The sequence below is a fragment of the Homalodisca vitripennis genome, chromosome 1 (assembly GCF_021130785.1).
Source record: "Homalodisca vitripennis isolate AUS2020 chromosome 1, UT_GWSS_2.1, whole genome shotgun sequence".
Taxonomy (NCBI): Eukaryota; Metazoa; Arthropoda; class Insecta; order Hemiptera; family Cicadellidae; genus Homalodisca; species Homalodisca vitripennis.
The window spans coordinates 107,811,260-107,837,150 of record NC_060207.1 but is presented as its reverse complement, the minus strand read 5'-3'; the positions used below and the strand labels follow the sequence as shown (position 1 = coordinate 107,837,150).

The 25,891-nt window shown below is 34.1% G+C and overlaps 1 protein-coding gene across 1 annotated transcript; it reads right to left on the bottom strand.

Moving 5' to 3' along the window:
- Positions 1 to 1,407: 1,407 nt before the first annotated feature.
- LOC124368922 lies at positions 1,408 to 22,995 on the bottom strand. Its single transcript, XM_046826471.1, has 4 exons — positions 22,888 to 22,995; positions 14,989 to 15,334; positions 9,716 to 9,929; positions 1,408 to 1,600 (listed from the first exon to the last, which is right to left on the bottom strand). The coding sequence occupies exons 2-4, from the start codon at positions 15,308 to 15,310 to the stop codon at positions 1,471 to 1,473; spliced, it is 666 nt and encodes a 221-aa protein (XP_046682427.1). The 5' UTR covers positions 15,311 to 15,334; positions 22,888 to 22,995; the 3' UTR covers positions 1,408 to 1,470.
- Between the last annotated feature and the right edge of the window lie 2,896 nt (positions 22,996 to 25,891).

The following is a 25,891-nucleotide window of genomic DNA, read 5'->3' as shown; positions in this document are numbered from 1 at the left end:
GCTCTCAGCAGATCAGCATTGTTGGCCATCATGGTTTCTGTGTCAGCTCGAACATATTTTTATACCTTTGCTCTCAGCAGTTCAGCATTGTTGGCCATCATGGTTTCTGTGTCAGCTCGAACATATTTTTATACCTTTGCTCTCAGCAGTTCAGCATTGTTGGCCATCATGGTTTCTGTGTCAGCTCGAACATATTTTTATACCTTTGCTCTCAGCAGTTCAGCATTGTTGGCCATCATGGTTTCTGTGTCAGCTCGAACATATTTTTATACCTTTGCTCTCAGCAGATCAGCATTGTTGGCCATCATGGTTTCTGTGTCAGCTCGAACATATTTTTATACCTTTGCTCTCAGCAGATCAGCATTGTTGGCCATCATGGTTTCTGTGTCAGCTCGAACATATTTTTATACCTTTGCTCTCAGCAGATCAGCATTGTTGGCCATCATGGTTTCTGTGTCAGCTCGAACATATTTTTATACCTTTGCTCTCAGCAGATCAGCATTGTTGGCCATCATGGTTTCTGTGTCAGCTCGAACATATTTTTATACCTTTGCTCTCAGCAGATTCAGCATTGTTGGCCATCATGGTTTCTGTGTCAGCTCGAACATATTTTTATACCTTTGCTCTCAGCAGATTCAGCATTGTTGGCCATCATGGTTTCTGTGTCAGCTCGAACATATTTTTATACCTTTGCTCTCAGCAGATCAGCATTGTTGGCCATCATGGTTTCTGTGTCAGCTCGAACATATTTTTATACCTTTGCTCTCAGCAGTTCAGCATTGTTGGCCATCATGGTTTCTGTGTCAGCTCGAACATATTTTTATACCTTTGCTCTCAGCAGTTCAGCATTGTTGGCCATCATGGTTTCTGTGTCAGCTCGAACATATTTTTATACCTTTGCTCTCAGCAGTTCAGCATTGTTGGCCATCATGGTTTCTGTGTCAGCTCGAACATATTTTTATACCTTTGCTCTCAGCAGATCAGCATTGTTGGCCATCATGGTTTCTGTGTCAGCTCGAACATATTTAGTGATTTGGTTTGTCCCCTGAGATCGGGTGTTCATCATAGCAGGCCACTAAAAAAGCAGCTGGTCATACAAACACTTTTTAAAATTGTATGTTGTTTGTTGCCAGTGAAACATAATAAAGAATCCGAAATGGCTAGTATTGGTCACTCGACCTTAGAGGAAAGTTCAACCACTGAGCTGACACAGAAATAGGAGTGGTGAAATCTAACATAGGACATTTTCAAGACCCTTCCAAGGACAAAGTTTTACCATTTAGTCATGTTCTTCTAATTGTGTACACCCCAATAACAGCTTAAAGTGCATTTAACTGTTTCCCCTTTATGACTACGCATTGCTACTTTGACAAAAATATTGCAGCAGGTTAAATGAAACTATTTAAGATTACTTACATAAATATTAATATATATTTATATATATACATGGTGTTAAAAAGTTACTGTTAACTATCTCGGAGCTTCACTTAAAGGTATCTCAGATCTCACTTGTTTGAGACAATAGTTAAACGCAAGATCAGGATCTTCAGTAAGCTGGATGTTGGTTAGAATCTTGCGAAAACATGATACATCTTGCAGCCTGCAAAACATACAAACAGATATTTATATTTTATATGAAAGTTATTGATGACAAGGTCATTCTTTCTATAACAGGCTTAATGAGGTTGTATGATCCATGCATGGCGACCTACACAGGCCTGTAGAGCTATCATCAAGTTTATAGGTCAATTCATTATCAAGATATCACTTTGAACTATAAACTTTGCTAATGCTCAGCCAAATCCCAACTACAGGCACGCACTATTATCAAACTCTTAAAAATAACATTATCGAACATGTACAAATAAACCGGCCTGACTAGGCCTGCAGCGCTTTCACAGTAAATTTCAAGGCCCAAAAGATCTGGAGCCAGAGTGCATCTGATTCATCAGTATTTATTTCATATGATGCCTCAATGTTTTATTCATTGGATAACTAACATGCTTAATGTCTCCACTGTACATTAAACCTCTAGATAATATGCAAGTAATTCAGACATACTTGGAGTACCTTAGGTATCCAGTAGTATGTCTTGGGTGTCGTGTTACAGGCTTCCATAAAGTGTAAACACAGAAGTGAATTTTATTCAAAAGATCAAGAATATACATTCGTTTGTGCGCACACACAGAGCCCATATTTTGGCTCATAATTTAGTCTGGTTTTGCACATGTAAAGTAACTTCTGGTTTGAATAAATTAAATCCCAGTGCGTGCCACAGGATTTTTCCTTGTTGTTCCGAACATTGCCATTTTTATAAATAGGCAGAGTGGGCACTTGCCAATGGGTGCAATGGTTTTGGGGCAGTTTGAAGGGCACAATAGACAAAAAATTCATTAATCTAGAATACGGAAGATCCATATGTGGTTAATATAAGGAGATTCCATGATAACAGTATAATGGAAAGAATCTCTAATTTAAGAGAGAATTAAGTAACAAATCCTTCCTGTATCATAACTGGGAAAACAGAGTTGATATACACATATTGGCTTTTATGAACACCAGCACAAGTGGGTCGGTATAAAAAACTACCATGGTCCCAAAAATTACAAAAAAAAAAAATATATATATATAGTTTGAGAAGTCTACTTATGTTAAAAAGCATCTACTTCTGACCTTTGTAATTCGGTCTATGGGTGCAGTTAAAAAAACTCAAATGCCTGCTGTACCTTACTATTCTTCAACAGACAAACTTTTTTGCGAAATCCCTCTGCTTTACATCAAACCATTCTCAAAATAATGTGCAGACAAATTCATGTGAATATAATCCTGTACATCTGTACTTCCACCAGCAGGTTTTATGATTTACATGTACACCTAATTGTTAGTATTAAGTAAAACTAACAAAAATTGTAATTGATAATCAGTAGCTGGGATTTACACAATGAACACGTTCAGAACAGTAAATGTTGTTTGAAACATGTCATTCTTCGATGTCTTCTAAGGAAGTTTTTGTGAACAAAGATCTCCTTCCAATACTTTTTTATTCTTCTGATAACACATTTCCAAGTGTTTTGATATTTAGTAGCAATTTTAATTTTTTACACAGGAACAAATTTGTATTCTACAGAACCTTAAAAGTCAAAGCCAAAATCTCTTCATTTACAATTTTTAGAGAGAAATGTATTGACAAAAAAATTCAATGCTAAAGTTACAAATTTAAAAAATATAAGTTAAATTGAGCTGTCATGATGTCTAAGATGGTCATGTATCCTATTCTTTCACTGTGTATAATGGCCTGGTCACCAACCATTTGTTCAGTGCCATCTTCAGGTTCTTCCCCTTCTGAGTCTTTATCTCGGTTCGCAGCAAGTTGTAAAGTTTGCGTCCCATGTACGAGGGGGTACCCAAAAAAAACCGGAATTATTTTATACAAATTATATATTATCAAATTTTTTACAATACGACCTTATCTCCTTCAAAATAATCTCCATTACAACTAATACACTTGTCCTAACGGTATTTCCATTGATCAAAACATTTTTTGTAGTCATCTTTAGAAATGGCTGCAAGCTCGAGCTTCGTTTTTTTCTTAACCTTTTGACCTTTCAAGCCTCTTTTCATATGTGGAAATAAAAAAAAGTCGCATGGAGCGAGGTCAGGTGAGTAAGGTGCGTGGGGCAGCGGAACTATGCCGTTTTTGGCTAAAAACTGCCTAACTGAGATGGCTGTGTGTGCCGGTGCGTTGTCGTGGTGGAAGAACCAGTCTCCAGTCTGCCACAAATCGGGTCTTTTCTGGCGAACATTCGCTGAACCGAGCTCCAAGTTAACCCACTACTCTCTGATAGTTCCTCAATTGTCTGCCGACGGTCAGTGAGCACAAATTCACGAATTTTCTCAACATTTTCGTCCGTTCGAGAGGTTGGTGGACGTCCAGAACGAGGTTTGTCTTCAATCGACATGTCGCCATTTTTAAATCGAGCGAACCACTCGTAGACCTGAGTTTTCCCCATAGCATCATCTTTGTAAGCTGTATTCAACATTAAAATAGTTTCTGCAGCATTTTTACCAAGTAAAAAACAAAATTTCACAGCTGCACGTTGTTCACTTAAACTTGCCATGACAAAAAACGAAACAAGAACAAAACAGGGTTAGCGAAAACAGTCACTACGAACGAACAGAATGCACTAGGACAACGGAACTGGGGTCACTGAGCTCGCGATGGGTTGCGCGACACACGCCTAGTGGCAGGAATGTGTACTACACGCTGCCGGCTGCCAGCAATACAATTCCGGTTTTTTTTTGGTACCCCCTCGTATGACAGCTTCCTCTCATAAAGTAATAGATGGTGTGATGGCAGGATGTAGTTGTCAGCATGTCGAGTGTTGTACTTGGTTGTATCTGCTCCCCAAGGGAATTCATTCTTATCAGTAATCCTTTCTGGATGTAGAGGGCCACAAACTGTCAAGATGTGAAGATCCTTGTAGCCTTTATGATAGCTGTCCTTGCGTCTTAGGCCTTTAAGAGTTCATATTACTTTCTTCTGGATCAAGAGAAGTCTCTGTAGGTTAGTGAGTGTAGTTCCTCTCCATATAGCAATGCTATACTTCAGATGAGACTCATAAAGGGCATAATAAGTTACCTTTGCAATGCTTAAATCACTGGTATTGTGAATTCTTTTGATGGAAAAGAGGCTGGTGTTTAATTTCTTGCAAAGGTCGTCACCACGCTGAGTACATAAAAGATTATCATCAATTGTCATGCCCAGAAATTTTGCCTTGAGCTGCATGTCAACTTCTGGAAAAGCTGCAATTTTATCTAGTCTTCTATCGAATGCCAGTTGTTTGGTCTTGGTCATATTGACTACTAGGTCATTTGAGTGGCAGTACTGGTACGCCATATTTAGTGCTGTATACGTGTTAATTGCTAGTTATTCTGTAGAGTTCACAGTTAGCAGAGAAGTAGTATCATTGGCATACATTAAAGTAGAGCAGTAAGTATTTTGAAGATAATATATTTCATTAGTAAACAAAATACACTAAATAGGGCCTAAGACATCCTTTTGGCGCTCCTCTGCTTACAGGTAACGGTTTGCATCTGATGTTTTGTTTTGTTCCTTTGTTATAATACCTTATCTTCACGACTTAGGTAGGTTCTTCCAATAGCTTTTAAACCAACTGTAAGCACAGCCACCGATACCCCAGCTATGAAGCATCTGTAGGATAAGGTTGTATCCCAGACAAGTCCTTGCTGAAGTCAAACATTATGCCAGTTACAAACTTTTCCACTTCAAATTGATTTCAAATGAATTCTGCCAGCTCAGCAATTGCAGTTGTTGAGAATCTGCCTTTCACAAACTCATGTTGGCTATTAGTTAGCAAGGCTTCTTGTCCTAGGTAGTCCATCAGTCTCTTTCGTACAAAGTGGAGTTGATATATAGTTGTTAGGTGCCTTTTGGCAGTTATTCTTATGCTTAGGATATACTTTTGCAACTTTCAAGGGTGATGGAAAGAGTCCCGATGTTAGTGACTTATTTATGATGCTGAGAAGGGGGGATGTGAGAGCTTCTCTGCAATGTTTGAGTAACTTTAACGATATATCATCAAGCCATGCTGAGGTTTTGGATTTCATGCTTTTAATAACTTGTACTTTTCTGTAGTGGTGAATCTGACTGAGCCAACAATTTTCTACATGGGGTGTGAGTTGTACACCTTTTTGGTGCTAATTATTGATGGTAAACATTTACTGTGCAACTTTGGTAAAGAATTCATTGAGATTTTCAGTGATTTCATGTCGATTAGTTGTTTCCTCTCAAATTATCTTCAATGTCAGCTGCTCTTTGCCTTGTTCTGTATTCTTCCTTTTACTGTTTACTATTTGCCAGATTGCTTTTGATTTATTCTCTGCTTTGTTTATACGGTTAGATGATGCCTGGCATTTTAAGGTCATAGTTTTTCTTAACCCTTTCAGGGCCAGGACCAAATATGAGATGTTGCAAAATTTTTAACAACTTTTTTTGTGACTAGTCAAAAATGCCAGGCTAAAATTGACGATTTTGCAGTCTCTTAGATTAAAATTTATAATTTTTCATAAAAATTAAAGAATGACCTAAAAGTTGCACCAAATTACTCGTATAGATATATATACTATCAAGAAAAAAATATATAGATGTAGTTTTAAGTAATTTAAAATTAAAAAATAATGTTTTAATACATTAAATAAAATTTTTGATTTTTGTATTATTTTTTTGCAAATAACTAAAATAGGAAAAATAATTTTACAGTGGGAAGCTATTTTATTATATTGTAAACTTAGAAAGGAACAACTATACAAAATTTTATGTTATTTCTCTCGTAAATACATTTTTTATGACACATTTTGTATAAATACGCATAATTGTACTTTGCAACATTTTATAAGTAACTGACTCTTACATTGCAAGAAACTTAAAATAAATATTCACATTATGGATGTACCAGTAAACAGATGATTGTAGGATCCATAAACAGTTTAAATACAGTTAAAAAACACTATTTACCAAGAAATATTTACACAATTTTATTTGAAATTTATTTACACTTTTTCTATTTACAAATGTGCTATTTACAATTTCACTCCCGTGAGATCGCAAATTGTCAGTCATTGAAACTACTACACACAATAGTTAAGCACGTAACAACTAACACTAATAATATTTACAACAACTAAATAAAATAATGAAGAAGGATCCAGCATACAATAATACGATTACACTAAAGCATTAAGAATTAACAACAAAAGATCGAGTCAGCTGATAATTTCACGTGACAATTACAAAATAAAAATGCATAGACATCCAAAATAAAAATGATATTCATATTAATTATCTACAAATGTACCAGGGAATAAAAAAACATAAAACTTTAATCATTTGACGTTGTATTTATTTAAGAAAACTACGAATATCAAGGAGACTATATATTGCCACCTGGCGCTTTTCGCATATGTTTTTACCGATGGTAATATTTTGCCGCCTGGCACTTTTCAGACGCTATCTATGGCGGCAATATATTGCCGCCTGGCCCGGAAAGGATTAACAAGGGCTGTGTCTATTTTATGCAGATTACTTCCTGTGACCTAGTACTTTCTAAGGCATTGAAGATAAGTTTCTTTCAGTCTTAGAGTTTCACTGTCTTTATATGAGGTGTGGCTGTTAAATAAAGAGACTGATGCTACTGCGGATCAAGGAGGCATGCGTCAACAGCTATTTAGTCTGAACCTTTCTCTTAAGTATACATGTAAACAACACCAGTCAGAGCCTAAACTGTTTTAGAAATAACAACATGTGATGAAACATGATTTTTTACTTATGATCCGGAAACAAAGTGTCAGTTCATGTACTGAAAGAGCCCAACTTCACCGAGAGCCAAAAAAAGCTTGAATGAGCAAGTCAAAATTTAAAGCAATGATAATTTTTTTTATATGTGGGATTGTGTACCTGGCTTTGTGAACGAATGGTTTTCTCGGTTCAAAAATGGTGACATGTCAATTCAGGACAAACCTCCGCCTACGGGAGACATATACCGGGAACTTTTGGGTACCCCCTCGTAGATGTTCTCATAGACGTTTACCGAGGATACTGCGAAAGTCTACTACGCTACATTATAGCGGTTGGGGTAATCCTTATTCTTTAGACAGTCTGTTAAGATCCCAGAAGTCTGTTCTGAGAATAATTGTTAACCTCCAAAAATCCAAATCTTTACAGCAAAAATTTCAATATCTTTACAGCAGAATTTGGTTGCAGAAAGTGTTCAGTGATTGTGATAAAATGTTGTAAGTGTTCATTACTATATTATCAATACCATGAAAACATCATCAATGTAACATTTCCAAAATATGGGCTTGCCCATCACATGATTAGCATAAGAAGGAGCCATTTTGCTCCCATGGATGTCCCTTTTTGCTGCAGATAAAAGTTATTTTGAAACCTAAAGCAATTCATAGTTAAAATGAAATTAAGAAAATCTAAGGATAATAGTGTATTTTTGGGAGATTTGTTTAAATAATATTAAAAAGAATCAACTCCTTGTTAGTTTTCAATATTTGTGTTAAATGAACGTCGATTGTTATTAATTTAGTACTTGTATTTTCAGGAAGAGGTTGAGCTACTTTTTTCTAGGTACAAAAAAATCGTTACTATTTTTCACATAAGAAGGAAGATTGTCACAAATTCTTTTAAAATGGTCATCAAAAAATAAATAAATTCTCTCAGTTGGAAAAGATATTGAAGCTACAATCGGTCTTCCTGGTGAATGTAAAATATTCTTGTGGACTTTTGGCAATATGTAGAATGTTGGTGTTGAGATTGATTTATTAGTATCTTAATGGAATTAACACTTATTTTTTACTGTAAGGCATTATTTTTTATGTATTTAAATATTTTTGAACAAAATTCTTCATTAAAATCTTAATTTAATGTTTATAAGTGGTTGTGTCACTCAATTGCCTTTCCACTTCAGCAATATAATCTTTATCTGTGTATAATTCATTATTATAGTAATAAGGGATACTGAAATAACAAGTACTTTATTTTATAGTTTTTTTTAATATTCAATCTACGACTCCAATTTTTTATTTATTTTCAAACAAAAAGAATTTATGTATTTTTATTGTAGGAAGAAATATGTTTTAACTTGTTTATGATTATAACAATTATTTATTGCTGAATTAATGTAACTAAAATTAATGTAGATGTATCTGCGTAAAACAATATGCATGTAAAGTATGTTTAATATAATCAAGAAACTTTTTTAATAAAATTTTCTCCTTCGATTAGCAATGCTAGAGGGTTAGATAATGTTTTACCAATACTGCAATGTTAATCAATGCTTTTCTGATTACAGCCAGATCTTCCTTGTTAGCAAGAAGTATTATAATGACCTTGTTATTTTTAAAAGAATTTATAGCTTTCTTCAAACTTATTATTACCATATTATTATTATGAATGAAGGTGTCACAAACTTCTGTGGCTGATAGTACTCATTATTCAAAACAAAAACAAAAAATGTCATATAAACATGGGTCGAGAAATGTCTCGTTTAGTTGCTAGCCGTCATTTTGTATTTTTTTATTACAAAATTACAAACACTAGTTAAACTAAAGAAACCAAATATGGAACATAAGGTTGAATTAATAATAGAAAAAAAATTGTGTTATTTTCTTTAAAATTAACAAAACGGCACTGTTGCAAGTTTTAAGTTTAATAACAAAAAATACCAGTAGTGTCATAAAAAAATAACTAGATAACAACTATTTGAACAACTTCATTATGATTCAAACGGTACTTGTTTGAACAAAATCCGTCAATGCATAAGTGAGCGTGACCACTTTAAAGGTTGGCTTGCATATGCCGGAAACAGCAAACATTTTGCCTTTTGATAGGTATCAGCTGTTTATATAGGTTATATAAGACACTAACTATTTTATAATTTTTTAAACAATTCCAACGGTACTTTTTCCAACCAAATCCCCTAATGCATAAGCGAGAACGATGTAACTAATAGAGTTCCACACATGCAAATACAAGTTAGTTGTTGATCTATTTTACTGAGATTCAAGAGATGCACATGTAGGACACTAGTTATAGAAGGAAAACAAGAACGGATCGACTGGAGTATATTTTTGGCAAACATGTTGTGTGATTAACTAAATGTATTTTTATACTATAAACATCACTTACATTTCTCTCTGCCTCACTTTCGCCTTCTTCACACCCTTGGATTTGATACTTTTGACTTGCTTGGTACTAGTCTCACTCATGCCCTCAGATGACCTCTGTGTGTTTAGTGGCAGCTCAATGGAAGTGTCCAGCTGGGTGTTACTCTTCCTCAAGCCTTTCCTCTTCTTGTGTTTTTGAAGTGCTTCCTTTTTTAGTTGCTGAGCTGTGTTTATTTCTGAAACATACAGAAATATCAATGTTTAAAATTAAAAGGGTTTATGATTTGTTGTCTGTCTGAGTATCTGTTCACAGGAAACCTCGAGACTAAATGAGCTATAGACTTGAAAATTTGTATGAAAACTTGGCGAAGACTGCTACGCAACACATGATGTGGTGTACTCCTACCTTGTTATAACCTAGTTAGAATAATATTTAATTTTTTTACTTACAATTTATGGACACGTAAGTATATAAAATTGTTGTAGTTGTATGTTGTACAAGAATCCTTGTTATGAGTTTATAGTATAAAAATCTTTACGTAAAAAAGTCTCACATCAGCCTACAATATTTTTATGAAAATATCTGGAAAGAAAATTGTATATTATACAAGGTTCCTTGTTCTCAGTTTATAGTATAAACATATATAGTATAACAAAGTCTCATATCAGCCTGCAATATTTTATAAATAGCTGTACAGATAATTGTTGGACTTTTTATATCCTTTATTTGAAAAAAATTACCTCTACTGGTGACTGTGAAGTCCGTTCTAGAGCTGTATTTTTACGCACATGCATAATAATAAATATATATTACTTTGAATAACCACTTATTAATTTGTTCTGAAGTTCGAGATATATACACATGTTCCAGCTGAAGTTTTGCTACAATAGTTAATTTTTCCTAGATGGAAATTCGTTGATAGCGTACTGCGTAAAAATATAGCTCTAGAACGGACTTCACAGTCACTAGTAGAGGTAATTTGTTTCAAATATAGGAAATATAAGCAATATCTATAAGTGATATGTAGTATACTATATAAGATGTATGTTAGTAGTTTTCCGTGATGTGTTATAATCTCTTGGATTAGGAAAAGTATGTGTTCAGTCAAATAACACTCCATAACAACAAATGTCATTAAACAACACCCAGTTATAAGACATCAGCAGTTCATCTTGCATAAACAAACAGTGCTGCCAACTTAAAATTGTAACCTCTACCTGAATCACCCTATACATACATTTTGGTAATTGCTTCAAATTAAAAACTATAAAAATATAATATATACACTATGTACATATATTTTTCTGATTGTAGATGTATGTTGTATGACTTTGCAGGATTAGTAACAAAAGTTAAGAACAATAATTTTTAATCATACATATGCATAAAACAGCCTTGTTTTCTTTTATTTTGTGTGCTAAACATATCAAATAATGCTTTAATAATGGTGCTATGACATTTCTCGCTAATGCGACGTGATCATGACCCTTAGACCTTATAGGATTAAGAAATACACATAGTCTTACATATCCCTGTGTGACATACACATGACTATCGTACACATTAATCTCATCTATATTCTATGTTTATTCACTTAATTTTATGTCAATGACAATAAAATGTATTTTGTGTACATTCAATTAAAAAATATATATATATATATATATATATATATAAATGCCAAAACTTAATTACAAAAACAATTGAATCAATTGAGTGTGTTAACTGGCCACATCTGATCACTACAAGGGACTGTGACAATTGATTCACAAAAAATGCTTGTTGAGTGTGTGTTAACTGGCTAGATCTGTTCACTACAAGAGATTTTGTGACGATTGATTCACAAAAAAATGCTTGTTGAGTGTATATTAACAGGCCACACCTGATCACTACAAGGGACTGTGACAATTGATTCACAAAAAATGCTTGTTGAGTGTGTATTAACTGGCTAGATCTGTTCACTACAAGAGATTTTGTGACGATTGATTCACAAAAAATGCTTGTTGAGTGAAAATACACCAGAAACAAATTCTATAAATTCAAACCTCAAAGAATTTTAAAAAATTAGATCCTTTACTCGTATGATCCAAAGTGATATGTTTTTTGTAACCCCATTTATTGACCAAATACGCAGGTTAAATTAACCACTTTTCATAAGTAAAATGATCTGCAAGCTGCGGATTAGCAATCCGAAGAAGAACATTGTACTCTGTGTGAAGCAAAATATATTTATTTAAAGAGCCCTTTCTTCACACCGAGTGGAGAAAAAAGGTGTTTGTAATGGATGAGCTTTAAAAAAATAAATTATATTCACTGCATTATCCAGAACTTGACAAATCAGCATTTCTTTTCATGCCAGAGCTTGCCTATGTCAAAAACAGTGAACCCATTTAGACATGATGGTTTTCAATCTTGCAATCAGTCCACTGCATTTAACAGTGAGAGTAGCAACACTATCACTGCACATTGAAACACATTTTCTCCAATCGATCTTAAGAGCTTTATAAACAGATCATACATGCATTCTCTGTTGTGTGATAAGGGAGTGGTTTGCAAAATAGAATGTTCTCTTTCACTGCTTCACCTGTTTCACATTGAATAAAACAATATTTAAGAACAACTGTCAACGTCAGTGGATTCATCAATTAGTAATGAAAAAACTCACTTTTGTTTAGTTTGTCTCTTATTGATCCTTAATGTTTCCCATACTCGAAATTCTTCGTGCTACCTCTGAATACCTCATCAGTGAGAAATGGATGTAATGTCTCCTCAACGATTTTCTGTCATAAAAATTGCATTTAGTGTCTTGTGTATTGCTTTGTGATTCCACTTGCTATAATCACGGACTCACCGTTCTCACTTGTTTCCTCAAATTTCAGTCGTAGAGCGAATTGCTATTGCTGGCGAATTGCTGGTTTGTTGAATCATGCTAATGCCCAGTTCCTCCGTTTTTTCCTTCAGCTACTGTAAATATGTCGTTCCACAACGTCTAAGGAAAGCAAATTCAATACTTTACGTGTACACATTGACAGTTTTGTTCATTAAGTAAAATCCAGAATAAATTAATTGGTGTGCCTTGTTGCCACAATGTTGAAATAGGGAAGTATTGTTACTATCAAGTTTACTCAATGCTTTCACTCTATAAACATAAACAAATTGAAAATAGTGGTTAAATTAATTTATGGTCGTGCTGTCACAAAACAATGTTTTTACGGAACAGATTACATTTAACAGGCTCTTTTAATAATTATTAATACTTCTCAACTCCAAAATGGAATTTTTACCTACTTTAGAGACCTGTGAGACGTAACGAGGAATTTTTGAAATAATAATAGACCTAAATTCAACCCAGGGATCCTAAGAATGTCCATGTAATATTTCAGTACAATTGGTTAATTGGTGTTTCATGAAAGCAAAACAAAGATACCTACATTTATAATAAAATTAGGATAAACAATTTTTGCTAATAACAAAATATTTTTTATTTATTGCCTATAGTAATTTCATAAACTAAAATATGCAATATACATGACGAATAATATTTATAAATTTTTAAAATGTATTATTCTAAAAAATTAAATCAAATACTTTAATTTCTTTGCACAAGAATAAGTATAACCTTATCCAAAAACAGACACAATGCATGTAATCAGTGTAAAATAACATTTGAACAAAAACAAAATATTAGATGGCAGCTATACAGGGGACCTGCTACATATGTGGATAGGCCATTACCTCTCAAGCTACGTTTTCCTAGACGCGCATTATACAGCGCCGCGTATTATCCTGCGCCGCGCATCTAACTGCGTCGCGTAACCGAGCACTGGTTTGTACAGAATTAAGTGTAATTGTTTTCCTAGGCGCGTCACTGCGTCGGCGCGATATACGGCGCCGCGCTACGACGCCACACCACTGCTCCAAGAGCAGTCAGTCACCTTCATTGCGCCGCGCAACACCATGGAGACCATCGCGTCCAGTGCTAAATCGGCACTGGAAGACGATGTTTTTGTTAAGTTTTCCGAGGAAGATGACGAACTTTAGTGTTTTAAGTTCAAGAAAGACCTATATTGTGGAGTTTACAACAAAAAGCATACAAGAGTGTGTTGAAGAAGGACAAGGAGTGGGAAGAAACTATCTAAGAAATATTTGTTTATAAGTTCTACATACAGTTACTGTATTAATAATTGTTATAAATTACAAACGAATGCACAAATATAGATTCTAAAAACTGGCATAATTTTAAGAATTGATTACCCGGAACTGTGGAGTTGTGTAGAAATGCGATTCTCATCATAAGAACAATGCTTTCAAACTTTCAAGTTCGTTTAAACAGAATAAATCTTAACAAATGGGCCCGCATTAAATAATTCGAGTTTAACATTGTACTTATCATTTGGAATATTCCTGCATCTCCTTCTTTGCCATAAGCACCAACATCCACCATAAGGAACTTACAGTTTGCATCGACTAATGCAAAAAGAACCGTTGAAAAGAAATTTTTAAAGTTGTAAAAAAGGCTACCGGAAGAATTAGGTGATACTACTCTCAAATTTGGGGATTTCACCTCAGCAGTTAAGGCATTTTTCACACGATTAGAAGGCTGCACGGTTACATCTTCACGTATGAGGTCAGTAATGTGTGAAAACTGTCCACGCGTAAGTCTAAAATATTCTTTAAATTTAACGTCATCAGTAAGCAAATGTCTTTTAACTAAAATAGTGTAAGCTCCCTCGTAATCTCTTTCTTTGAACATTTCTCTGCATGATTCTCTGCTAGGTATTAACGTATGTAAAACTGCACAGTCTAGTTCCATGTCTATAGTGGCTTCTTAAAGAAGAAGTAAAGCTGCGGCACGCACATGTATATAGTCCGACATGACTTGAGGTTGGGACCAGGCTGCTGCACTGCGCCCCGATATTGCGCGTCTAGGAAGACACTTAATTTCCGCGATCACAGAATGTCGACAACGCATTTAGATGCGCGGCGCAGGAAAATACGCAGCGTTGTATAATGCGCGTCTAGGAAAACGTAGCTTTATAGGACAAAAACTCTTGATAAGCCAGTTATGTTACACTTATGTTTTTGTTTTCTCACAAGTTAGTTCGTTATCTTTGCTTAAAGGCTATTAAAGCCGATTGTAAGTTATTCTAAATTATTAAACAGCATCCTGTGTATATTTTAATATAATAGCTAAAATAGTAGTATAATGCGAAAATTTAATAAGTAATACTGAAAATACCAGATGATGGTTTTTGGATACAAGAGTAACAAGTTATAATCTGTATAATACTTACTTCTCATAAACAGATCATGCTTGATCTTTTGTTTTTCTTTTTTTGTCAACAATTTTCCTTTGCTGTCATACTTGCATGATTTTGCAATGGATTTTAAACTCACTCTATCGTCTTCTGTCAGTTTCTGCTTCAAGTTGTCAAAGTTGATGTCTATCCCTTCAAACAAATTGTCTGGTATTGCTGCAAATTCTTCAGCACTTTTCAAAAGTGGACTTTTTCCAACTGATTTCTGCTCAAATTCTTCAGTTACTGTCACATCTTCTGGCTTCTTTCTCCCACTGGAGTGATGAAGTTTTTGACGTTCTCTTTTAATTTTTCCCATCCTTAGTATATGTGAGATGTACCTCTAAAAAACAAAAAAATGTAACCCTTTTACAAGTTTACATATACTGTATATTTTTTCTAGTAATTAGTATGTATTCACATTGGGATCACTACTTTTTAATTTAAAAAATTAGGTAATAACATTTGGGAGCGTCATATTTTTATTATCTCTATAAATATATATTTTTATTATCTCTATAAATATATATTTTTATAATTATTTTTTTTCTTATTAGGCCTATTATGGTTTAATTTCATTAACAATAAACACCCTGTATGTTTTTAAAATTAGCTTAGATAAATAAATTTGGAGAAAGCACATGACAGGCAAAAATTTTGCACATGGGAATTTATATGACTTACTAGAGCTAGTACTTGTACTCTTTGGAAGGAAGCAGTATCTAACAACATTTGTAAATCAAAGCGACTAAACACAGTGCACAGTGTTTCTCGTATAGATATTTCCTGCAGCTTTTAACTTTCAATGGCTATGTATTCTCATATAGTCATAAAATAAAATTTGCTGGATTTTCATAAATATGCTGGATGGTTATATCACACCGTATTGTTCCAACATTTAAAATATTTATTTTAATGACTAAAACTAAAATAATTCATATAATTTCATCCAAAAATACAACAATTATTTAATTAGTTTGGTAATTGTTTGGTATTTGCGGTATTTTCTGTATTAGGCCTATCAGATGGTCATGAATATCGATGATTCATATAATTCGATAATTATGATTCAATCGTCATGGTGGCCGTTTATTATAATGCAGCCGTCTAAAATCTGACTGACACTTCCACGGACTTGATTCCTGGCATCTGGGCGAATATTCGTCTGAAGAGTTCCAAAATTTAGAAATGAGTAAGAAACGAGACCTCTCTTCATCTAGATTAGAATTTTTGTAACCTAGATGTAAATTTTTGCAATTTCGAAACAGTGTAGAGTTTGTTTTGAGCCTTTTCGTCACCGACCTTATTGGATCCCTTCAGATAGATATTGGATCCCTTCAGATAGACAATGACTCCAGATTCCAGGAGTCAAATCTGATGAAATCGTCATGAGATCTGAACTAAGTAGAAGGTGAAATGGAGGTGAACATACTTATTGGATCAACACTTCCCACCATAGCTAGTTTTACAGTAAATAAATGTGTCACTGCTTTGTTTGAATAAACACACATAACCTGGATAGTTTTTTATTCATCATTAAATTAATACTTTTTACAGCTAAACTTCTGAACTAAACTGTCATTTAAAATAACTATAATACAGCATGAGATTTTGGTTTTGGTAGGTTAGATCATCAATATCTAATTTTGATTGTGGTGGTGGTTACTGCTAATTATATACTGCAGCCTCATATGTTAACTGTTGATCAGCTGTCATATACTACTCTTCTAAATCACCATAGTACACTTAATGGTTTAATAAAAATACAAGAAAATGCAATGAAGGTAGCAACTGAGTGGTTTCAGGCTAACAGGCTTGTTGTAAACAATAGCAAAACAGAAAATATAATTTTTTCAATGGACCATGTAATTTACAAATGTTTTAAGCCTGTTAAACTATTAGGAAATCTTTTTAGACAGTAGACTAAGCTGGGAAAGCCATATAGAAAATCTTTGTACTAAATTGGCGAGAGTAATTTTCCTATTGCGCAAATTGAAACTCTGCATCACCGAAGAAATGCTAATAACCTCCTACTATGCCTTTTTCCACTCCCACTTAGTCTATGGAATTTCTTTATGGGGAAATAGTTGCCATTCAAATAAAGTGTTTGTCTGGCAAAAAAAAGCAATAAGAATTATAAAAAATCTTAATGAAAGGGAATCTTGCCTGCAAGCTTTTAGGGATTTAAATATCATGACATTGCCCTGTTTGTATATATACAGTGTCATCGAAAAATAATGCCTAGATTTAATAAAATTATAACATCAAAACCTTTCATGTTAAATGAGTAATTCTTTCACTGGACGATAACTGGTGAACGCAAGTTTTGTTTTTAGTTAGTCTGATTGTGTTTCCCTGTCTTTGTGATGGCAGACAAGCTGCGCAATCGTCAAGGTCAGCCGGCCACAGACGCGCCGCCGCTCAGTACGATGTTGACCGTGCAACAAAAAGCACAGTGCGTGATTTGGTACGCGGAGTCAAAGTCAATTGTCAGTGTACAGCGGCTCTTTCGGAGAACATATCCGGGTCAAACAGCACCTGATAACAAAGCTATCGTTCGATGGTTTTAACCAGTTTAGGGAAACAGGGACCGTCGGCAAAAAATCTAGACCAGGCCGACCAAGAACATCAGAAGAGAATGTTGAGCGTATCCGGCAATCTTGTGTTAGGAGCCCAAAAAAATCCATTGCTCGACGAAGTCTTCAACTAAACATTCCAAAAACAACAATACAAAATGTACTGCACAAACGGCTAAGACTTCATGCGTATAAAATTCAGATAAAACAGCAAATAAAACCTACCGACCGCCCTAAACGAACTGAATTTGCAAGTTTTATGTTAAATGAAATTGATGATAATCCAAATTTTCTACAGAGAGTGTTGTTTAGTGATGAAGCTACGTTTCACATAAATGGATGAGTAAATCGTCACAATTGCCGTGTATGAGGATCGCAACAGCCAAACGAAATCCACGAGTATGTGCGTGATTCTCCCAAACTCAATGTGTGGTGCGCGTTATTTCATGACAAAGTTATTGGACCTTTCTTTTTTTGTAGAAAAAACCATTACAGGCCTAGTTTACCTGAACATGCTTGAACTGTTTGTGTTCCCCCAATTAGACGATATCGAACAACAGACTGGACAGCGAATCATTTTTATGCAAGATGGGGCTCCACCTCACTACCATCGCGAGGTACGCGCTGCACTAAACGCACGCTTCCCAAACGGTTGGATTGGTAGAGCAGCCCCCATTTCATGGCCTCCTAGAAGTCCTGATCCTACCCCTTTGGATTTCTTTTTCTGGGGGTACATAAAAAATATAGTTTACGCAGAAAAGATTCGGGATTTGGACCATCTTCGGGAGCGAATTTCTTCCGCAATCTTAACTGTTACGCCAGATATGATTGGACGCACGTGGCAGGAAGTTGACTACAGACTTGATATCTGCAGGGCAACGAACTGTGCTCACATTGAAACATACTAAGGTATGAAAAAAATGTATTTCTTTCCGCACATTTTAAGACTACAACCTTTAAATTACCTTTAATAGTTTTTTATGACAGTTATTTAAAATCTAGGCATTATTTTTCGATGACCCTGTATTATTGTTTACTGGATGTGAAAGCAAATCTGCAAAGTTATACTGTTAGAGAAACCATACATACTTATAAAACTAGAAAAAAGTACATGTTAGAGCTGCCAAGGACCAGGCTTGAAAAAACAAAAGGTAGTCATATCTATATGAAAATAAAACTATTTAATAAATTACCAAAAGGAGGATGGATTGTAAAAATAAATAGGTTTAAACGAGTTGTAAGCAAATGGCTTAAAGAAAAGGCATTTTACTCTGTGAATGAATATTTGGCCTGTGATATTAGTTCATTAAGTTTATAATTTTGTCTAGTCAAGTTTTAAGTTTTTTAACCTTTATTTTATAGTTTGGAGATTTTATGTTTTAACCACCTGACTTACATATTTTAAATATTTATATTGTTACATTTTTCATTGGGTTTTAATTGTATGTGTTATTTGTGTTTCTTGTCCAGTCTGTGTTTTTATATATATTTACCCTACAATGCTTTCTTATTTCTTAAATAATTTTATACAACCACTCTCTATTTATACCAATTATTAGTTTTGTAAGTTCCTATATCTTGCAACATTCCTGTTAATTTTAAAATAAGTCTCCAATTATAAAATTGTTAATTTTTTAAGTATTACTGCCCAATAATGTGACGAAGTCTATTGTAACTAATTATGTTACTTAATGACTAATAAAGACATCTTGAATCTTGAATCTTGAATCATTCACAATACCTTCCAGCCACACATCTTTAGGAATACACATAAATAGGAACTCATCTCAATCAAAAAAAGTGTTTCACTTCAAAAATTTAGACTTAGTTTCTCAATAGTAACTTAATTTTTAAAAAGAATGATCTGTTTAACCCTTTGAGTACCACAGCGTCGCTAATTTTTGTGGTACAAAGAGTAATTGCCACGTCGCTAATTTTGACGTTTCGTATTTCAATATTTTTTATAGTACAAGATTATTTTGGCCAAATAATCAGACAGCTGTATTCAATAGGTTCCAAACTATCGATAAATATGAGTTTTATGTCGTTTCTCTACTATTTTATCTTTGAAACTTAAGTTGTTTGGATACTTATCAAGAGCCACTATTTTTGGACGAGTTTTCCTTATCAGGGACAAAAAAATTACAGTTTTAAAACAAACAGATTTTCTTTTTAAACCAATTTTGGAATTTACAAGTTATTACGACAATCAATAAAACAAAAACTAAAAGAACAATGTTATATTATTGGAAAATGTCAGGTCATTCGTGCGTCTATTTGGAGAAGATTTGGTGATAGGAAGTATGACTCTTTGAGTATTTTATGATTCATTATGGAAGAAGGAACGGTACTTTGGGATTATACCGACCACACCAGTATGAAGAACACAAAAATAGAAATTTATAGAAACAAACATGATAGAACGAAAAAACAACTCTTCAATTACAAAATTACAAACTTACAAGCATTTCCAGGTATTGTGATCGGTATTGTTGTCGCTGTTATCTTATCTTTCTCGAGAATCCTGATTACGGCAGGCCGCGCGGCATCACGTGATTTGCACGGTACATCATTGCCTTTCCATTACAATTCAATTTATATTTCTGATTAGCCCCTCTAGAATTTGATATTTTACTGATAGGTACTATCTCGAGGGATGTTTTTCTTTCGTCGACATCAGCGCGGGGCAGCACCGAAGGTGCTGTCGAAGCCCGCGCTGATGGCCGGAGGCACTCGCATTTTGGGTGGCGGAATGTGATCAAGAATAAAAACAAGTTTTGAGTGTTTTTTTAATAAAAAGTTTAGTTTGGTAAATGTTTGTTTTTGTTGAATTTTTGTGTTTGGAGAAATGTAGAGGTAAAACACGGAAGTACAACAAAGCGATGCACCAGCTGAACGGGCGGCGAGACTCTGCAATCACGTTATCTACTAGACGCTCGACTTTGACCTCTGTCTGAGGATGGGGAGGTGTTTGCGATAAGACAATTCCTGTTTTATATTGACGAAATATTGTTCTACGCTAATCTAGTAATCAGTAGAAACGAAATGTGAAATAACGATTCATGTCTGGGTGTGGTCGGTATAATCCCAAAGTACCGAAGGAACGTATAATGAAGTTTATTTTGGTCCTTGATAAGGAAAATTCGTTCAAAAATAGTGGGCTGCGATAATACCGAAGTACCTATGCTATGATTTTGTCAGCCTTTTTTGTTGTTTTTGTGCCGATGACCAAGCTTTTGAATAAATACAAACTAAAATAGTAACTTATACCTTATTTCTTTACAAAAATAATATTGTGATTTAAGTTGTGTCCAAGCAAAAAACGTGAATTTTCAGTGTAAATGTATTAGGATATTAGGGTTATTATTTAGTAAATGTATTTTACTTTTATGTAAAAATACGATAGCATGTATTTGACTCTACATTTACTAATCATATTTACTTGTGTTATACTGATGTTTTATTAGATTTTTTATGAAAACTACACTATTACTATGTAATTTCTAAACTCTGACAAATGAAGTACAATTTAAAATGTCGGGACCGGGTAGTATTTTGTTTATACATATAATGCCATGTTTTTTTTAAATTATGGAATGATATATTATATGTGGGTGTTATTTAAAATTATATGGCCTTTACCATGGTATAAAGAAAAAAAAACTCTTAAAAATACTGTATACAATCAAGTTAGGTTGAAACTAATGGACACTCCGTAGACTAATGGTTATAGTCTCGGCTCTCTAATAGAGAGATCACGGGTTCAAATCCCGGGGAGGCCCAATTATGTACTTTGTAAACACCAGTGCACTTCGAAGCCAGCATAGCTGAAGCTTAAATGATTTTAAAAAACTTTTTATAAAGTAAAAACTTTTCTAATACTTAAATTTTTATAAAGCAAATTTTGTTTGTAATGATAGGCCTATGTATCATACTCAGCATTTAACGAGAAAAAAAACCACAACAAAGTTATTAACCCTTTGAGTGCCGCAGCATCTACATAGTAGATGTTGTTAAATGTGCATAAATTGCCGGCATCTACCCAGTAGACGATTTGTATTTAATTAATATCACATATAATTCATTTTTGTTTTGACAAATAACTTATTTCACGGCAATCTACAAGTTTCGAACAATCGATTGTGATTGATTTTTATTGTTCACCGCCCCCTTGTAGTTATTTGCCATCAGAAAAAAACAGATGACGCAATAGTTGGTCAGCTGCTACTTGTTGCCATTAACTACACAGTTTCGTTTGTTGTGCGTTTACATTGTGCTAGTTTCGTGTGTTTATGCTGAAAACTGTTGTTATTACTATTCTGCAATTGTGTTCAGTAAAACTTACAATGCATTATTTATAAACTTCTTTTTTCGTGTTTAGTGACGTATATTTTATTGTTGGATTGGTGATGAAGTAAAACGCAAGTTCCAATCAAACTATTGATTTTAGGTGAAGTAAGGTTATATTGTAGGCCTGTGTATATTTTTATATACTTTTTATATAATTAGTATTTTACAGTCGTCTTACTTCATTGAGTGAAATAGTATAGTTATAATATTGTTTCTAAACTTTTGACAAACTTGAACAAAAATTGCTTTTTGTTGTATTTTGTATATATTGCAGTATCTGGTTAAATATTACTGTAACACACCATATTATGCATGATTTTTATTCAGTTTTTCATGCTCTTTCATATGGTATAGCTAAAAAAAATTTAAAAAAATATTGTATAAATAAAATTTTAATTCAAACTTGAAATTTATTTTTTTTCATTTTTTAGTTTTTTGTTATAACCTATCTTTTTGTGTAAATAAAAATATAATTATAATATTATATGGAAAAAATACCTTGTTTTATAACACACAAACTAAAAAAAAATTATTCAAATCGGTTGAATAGTTTTTTTAATATAATTTTTTCCACACACGCTTGCAAAACAGAAGGAAATGCTCCTCCGGCAATTTATGCGTATGACGTGGGAAAATATGCCGTGGCACTCAAAGGGTTAAAATCTGTTAGGTAGTTAATTTACACAGCTTTTTTCCCCAAAAGCTTACAAATATTATGCAGAAGACAGCCTGGCACTTTATGCATATGCCTTGGAGAAATACCTATGGCACTCAAAGTTAAATCGTTTTTTTTATTCGGGTAGGGTACGATATGCGACCCGGTTTTTTTTATATCTTACTTTATTTTAAAAATAGGCTACATAATTTTTAGACATACTACGCTAAACTCATTACATGTGTATGTGATAAACGTATTATCACTTCATTTAATCTATATCTGCTAAAGTAGTAAACAAAATAATAACCTTACCTACTGTTTCATTAATTAAAATCGATGTTATAATATTAATAGTTGTAGCCCAACTTCAATAAACCACTCGACACAGATTATAGGTTATTGCACGACTCAACTAAGTCAACTTAGTGATGGGAGAATCGAATACAGAATCGAATAGTATTCGAATACAGCCAGAGTATTCACATCAAAATGGATTCGAATACTTTTGAAATGAATACAATTTCTCTGGAAGAATTGAATTCAAACCTGGAGTATTCGTTTATTCTGACAAATAGTATTCAAATAAAATATCCAAGAGCTGTATTCGTATTCATATGAGGTTTAAAATGAATACATATATGGAGACTTTGAAATGAATAATTTAGGGGAGATTTATAATTTAAAAAATAATTACAAATTTTAATACTTAAAAAAAGTATAATTAATTGTATAATTATTAAATTTAAAAATAAATATTATATCATATATATATATATATATATATATATATATATATATATATATATATATATATATATATATATATATAAAACTGAGTTACAGTTCTAAGCAATAAAAACAAATATGAATATTTATTTTATATAGTTGTGTAAAAACTAAATATTATTGAGGTTTTCTTTCTTCAGTCTATTTCTACGGTAATTAGTGACAGGACCTGCTGTGGAAAATAGTCTTTCAGACGGAACTGAAGTAGCAGGTAAACAAAGATATTTCTTCTGAAGTTCGTATATCATGGGTATGACTTGTTTATACGAGGCACCAAAAGCCAAAGTATTCGAATACATATTCGAATACAGTGATGAATTCGTGACAAACAAGTAAGACAGGTCTAGACCTGTCTGTTAGATACGCTCAGCTGATCAAAAGTATTCGAATACAAGTATTCGAATACAGGGGTGAATTCGAATTCACTGTATTCGATTCTTTAAAGTATTCGATCCTCCCATCACTGTACAACTTGCTAAACAGCAGAAGCCGCAGAATTAGAATACCACACACAACCAACCTATGTAAGCATAGAGTATAAAAGAAAAAAAGGAGTTACAAAACTAACCGACCGAAGTGACAACTTCTTTATACTGTATTATATTCTTATACACTGAACATATATATATATATATATATATATATATATATATATATATATATATACATATATATATTAGCAAACCTTATATCTATTTTAATTTACTAAATACACGGTATTGCACATTTAATAATTCAATTTTGTTTAAAACCTTAAACTTTTTTAATTTAACCGTTACGCTTCAACCACGAAAGTGAGGTTTGTTCTTACTATTTCTTACATATATCCAGTACTTCAGTAATCAAGTACTAAATATACTCATCGAAGGCCCACGGATCTATCCGACCGGGGATTCCATACCCACGACTCTCCGGTGTTTCGAATATCCACCAGAAAGGATTTCTGGGTGCGCCACTGGACACAGACAGAGCCTCCTCTCTTTCCACCACCACCGGTCATCAATTATCAGTTCTGTCTCGCTGCCTTTGCAAGTGATACGTAATACGTCAAACCGCTCACCAACTTCAAAGTTTCTTAAGCGATTATCTGGCTCGGACAATTTTCATTGATATATTGTATTTAGTGAACAACTGGTGTGGCTCATTTAATAGTGTTCAGTTGCAATAAGTGATCATGGTATAGAATCGATACTATGGATAGATATTTTGTGAAAAAACTGAGGCTAGGCTTCAGGGGGCACGTCACCACTATCGACAATAGTTTCAGCAAACCTCACTTCTACCGCTAGTTCCGTCAGCCTCGCGTGCTACGCCTACCGCGCCTCCGACATCGCTTACTTCTTGCTATGGTGAGAAAACAACAATTAAAGGGTAGTAAGGGCCCGAGAATTAACTTCCAAAATTCTTGATTGAAAGTCTTTGACGCTCCATACTGTTAAGAGTACTGTAAAATATGTAGGGACGCAAATTCCCTACTGTAGTGTATTTAGTGTGATAAATACTAAGTTGGTAATGTACCCATAGCAATATTTAATGTCTGCAACAGTTATGTTGGCAGTATGTATTGATCAGGCGATGTATTTGTATCATACGATGTGGTCTGATACGAATAAAGGAATGCTCATAGGTCTGCTCTCCTGTGATCGTCACATCACGCCACTACCCTACAACCAACGGTCCAAAGCTGAGCTAGCCAGGTCCACCACCAGACACCGTCATGAAATACTCCGTGTCCCGTCCGTTCCTTTACGAGCGGTCCTAGAGCAATGATACTCTAAAATGTAACATATTATTATTTTATCCCGACCCCATATAGTGTGTACAGTGACGACCCGCATATATTACAGATGGCGACGAGGATGGGATAGTGGAACGTCGCGCTTACAGTGGCGACGAGGAAAACAACTGCAACAGTGGAATACAGTGATATAGATGCGGAAGGGCAACAAGCGTAATGAAAAAAACACGTGCAAATAAACCGCGAATGGGCGAGGACATTCGGGACCTTGAAAACAGTGAATTTACAGTGATATATAGTGCGAAAGGGCAAACAAACGTAATGAACACGTGCAAATAACCGCGAATGTGCGAGGACATTCCGGACATTCCAACGGTCGGGAGTTGTAGTAAGGTACGGCCCGATCCGATATAAAATTTTCTTGGTGTTGTAAGCAGCGCAACACAGGCTGATTTTTTATCGTTACCATAATGCCGTTAGACGATTATTTTTACGGGGGACACTTTAAACAGTTACTTTGCGGAGTTGTACAAGAAGACATAAAATGGCAATTATCGGGTCTATGGGTCATTTTGATAGTGCTGGAAGAATCGTTGGCCAGTCTTATATAGAGAGATTTGAGCTTTTCATGATTGTAATGATATCGACAATTCAAAAGAAACTAAGCTCGTTGTTGACAGTTTATGGGTGTAAGGACCTATACGTTACTGAAAGACTTAATTAACAACCTCAGACAAATACACCGTCTGACAAGTCGTACCAAGAGAAATTGTGGACACTATAGCTAATCAT

Excerpts from the sequence above, each read along its gene's own strand:
- LOC124368922 (XM_046826471.1), bottom strand. The coding sequence starts at position 15,310 with ATGGGAAAAATTAAAAGAGAACGTCAAAAACTTCATCACTCCAGTGGG. Across the intron at positions 9,930-14,988 it reads GCATGATCTGTTTATGAGAA|AAATAAACACAGCTCAGCAA; the intron begins GTAAGTATTATA and ends TGTATGTTTCAG. Across the intron at positions 1,601-9,715 it reads AAAGTGAGGCAGAGAGAAAT|GCTGCAAGATGTATCATGTT; the intron begins GTAAGTGATGTT and ends TATGTTTTGCAG.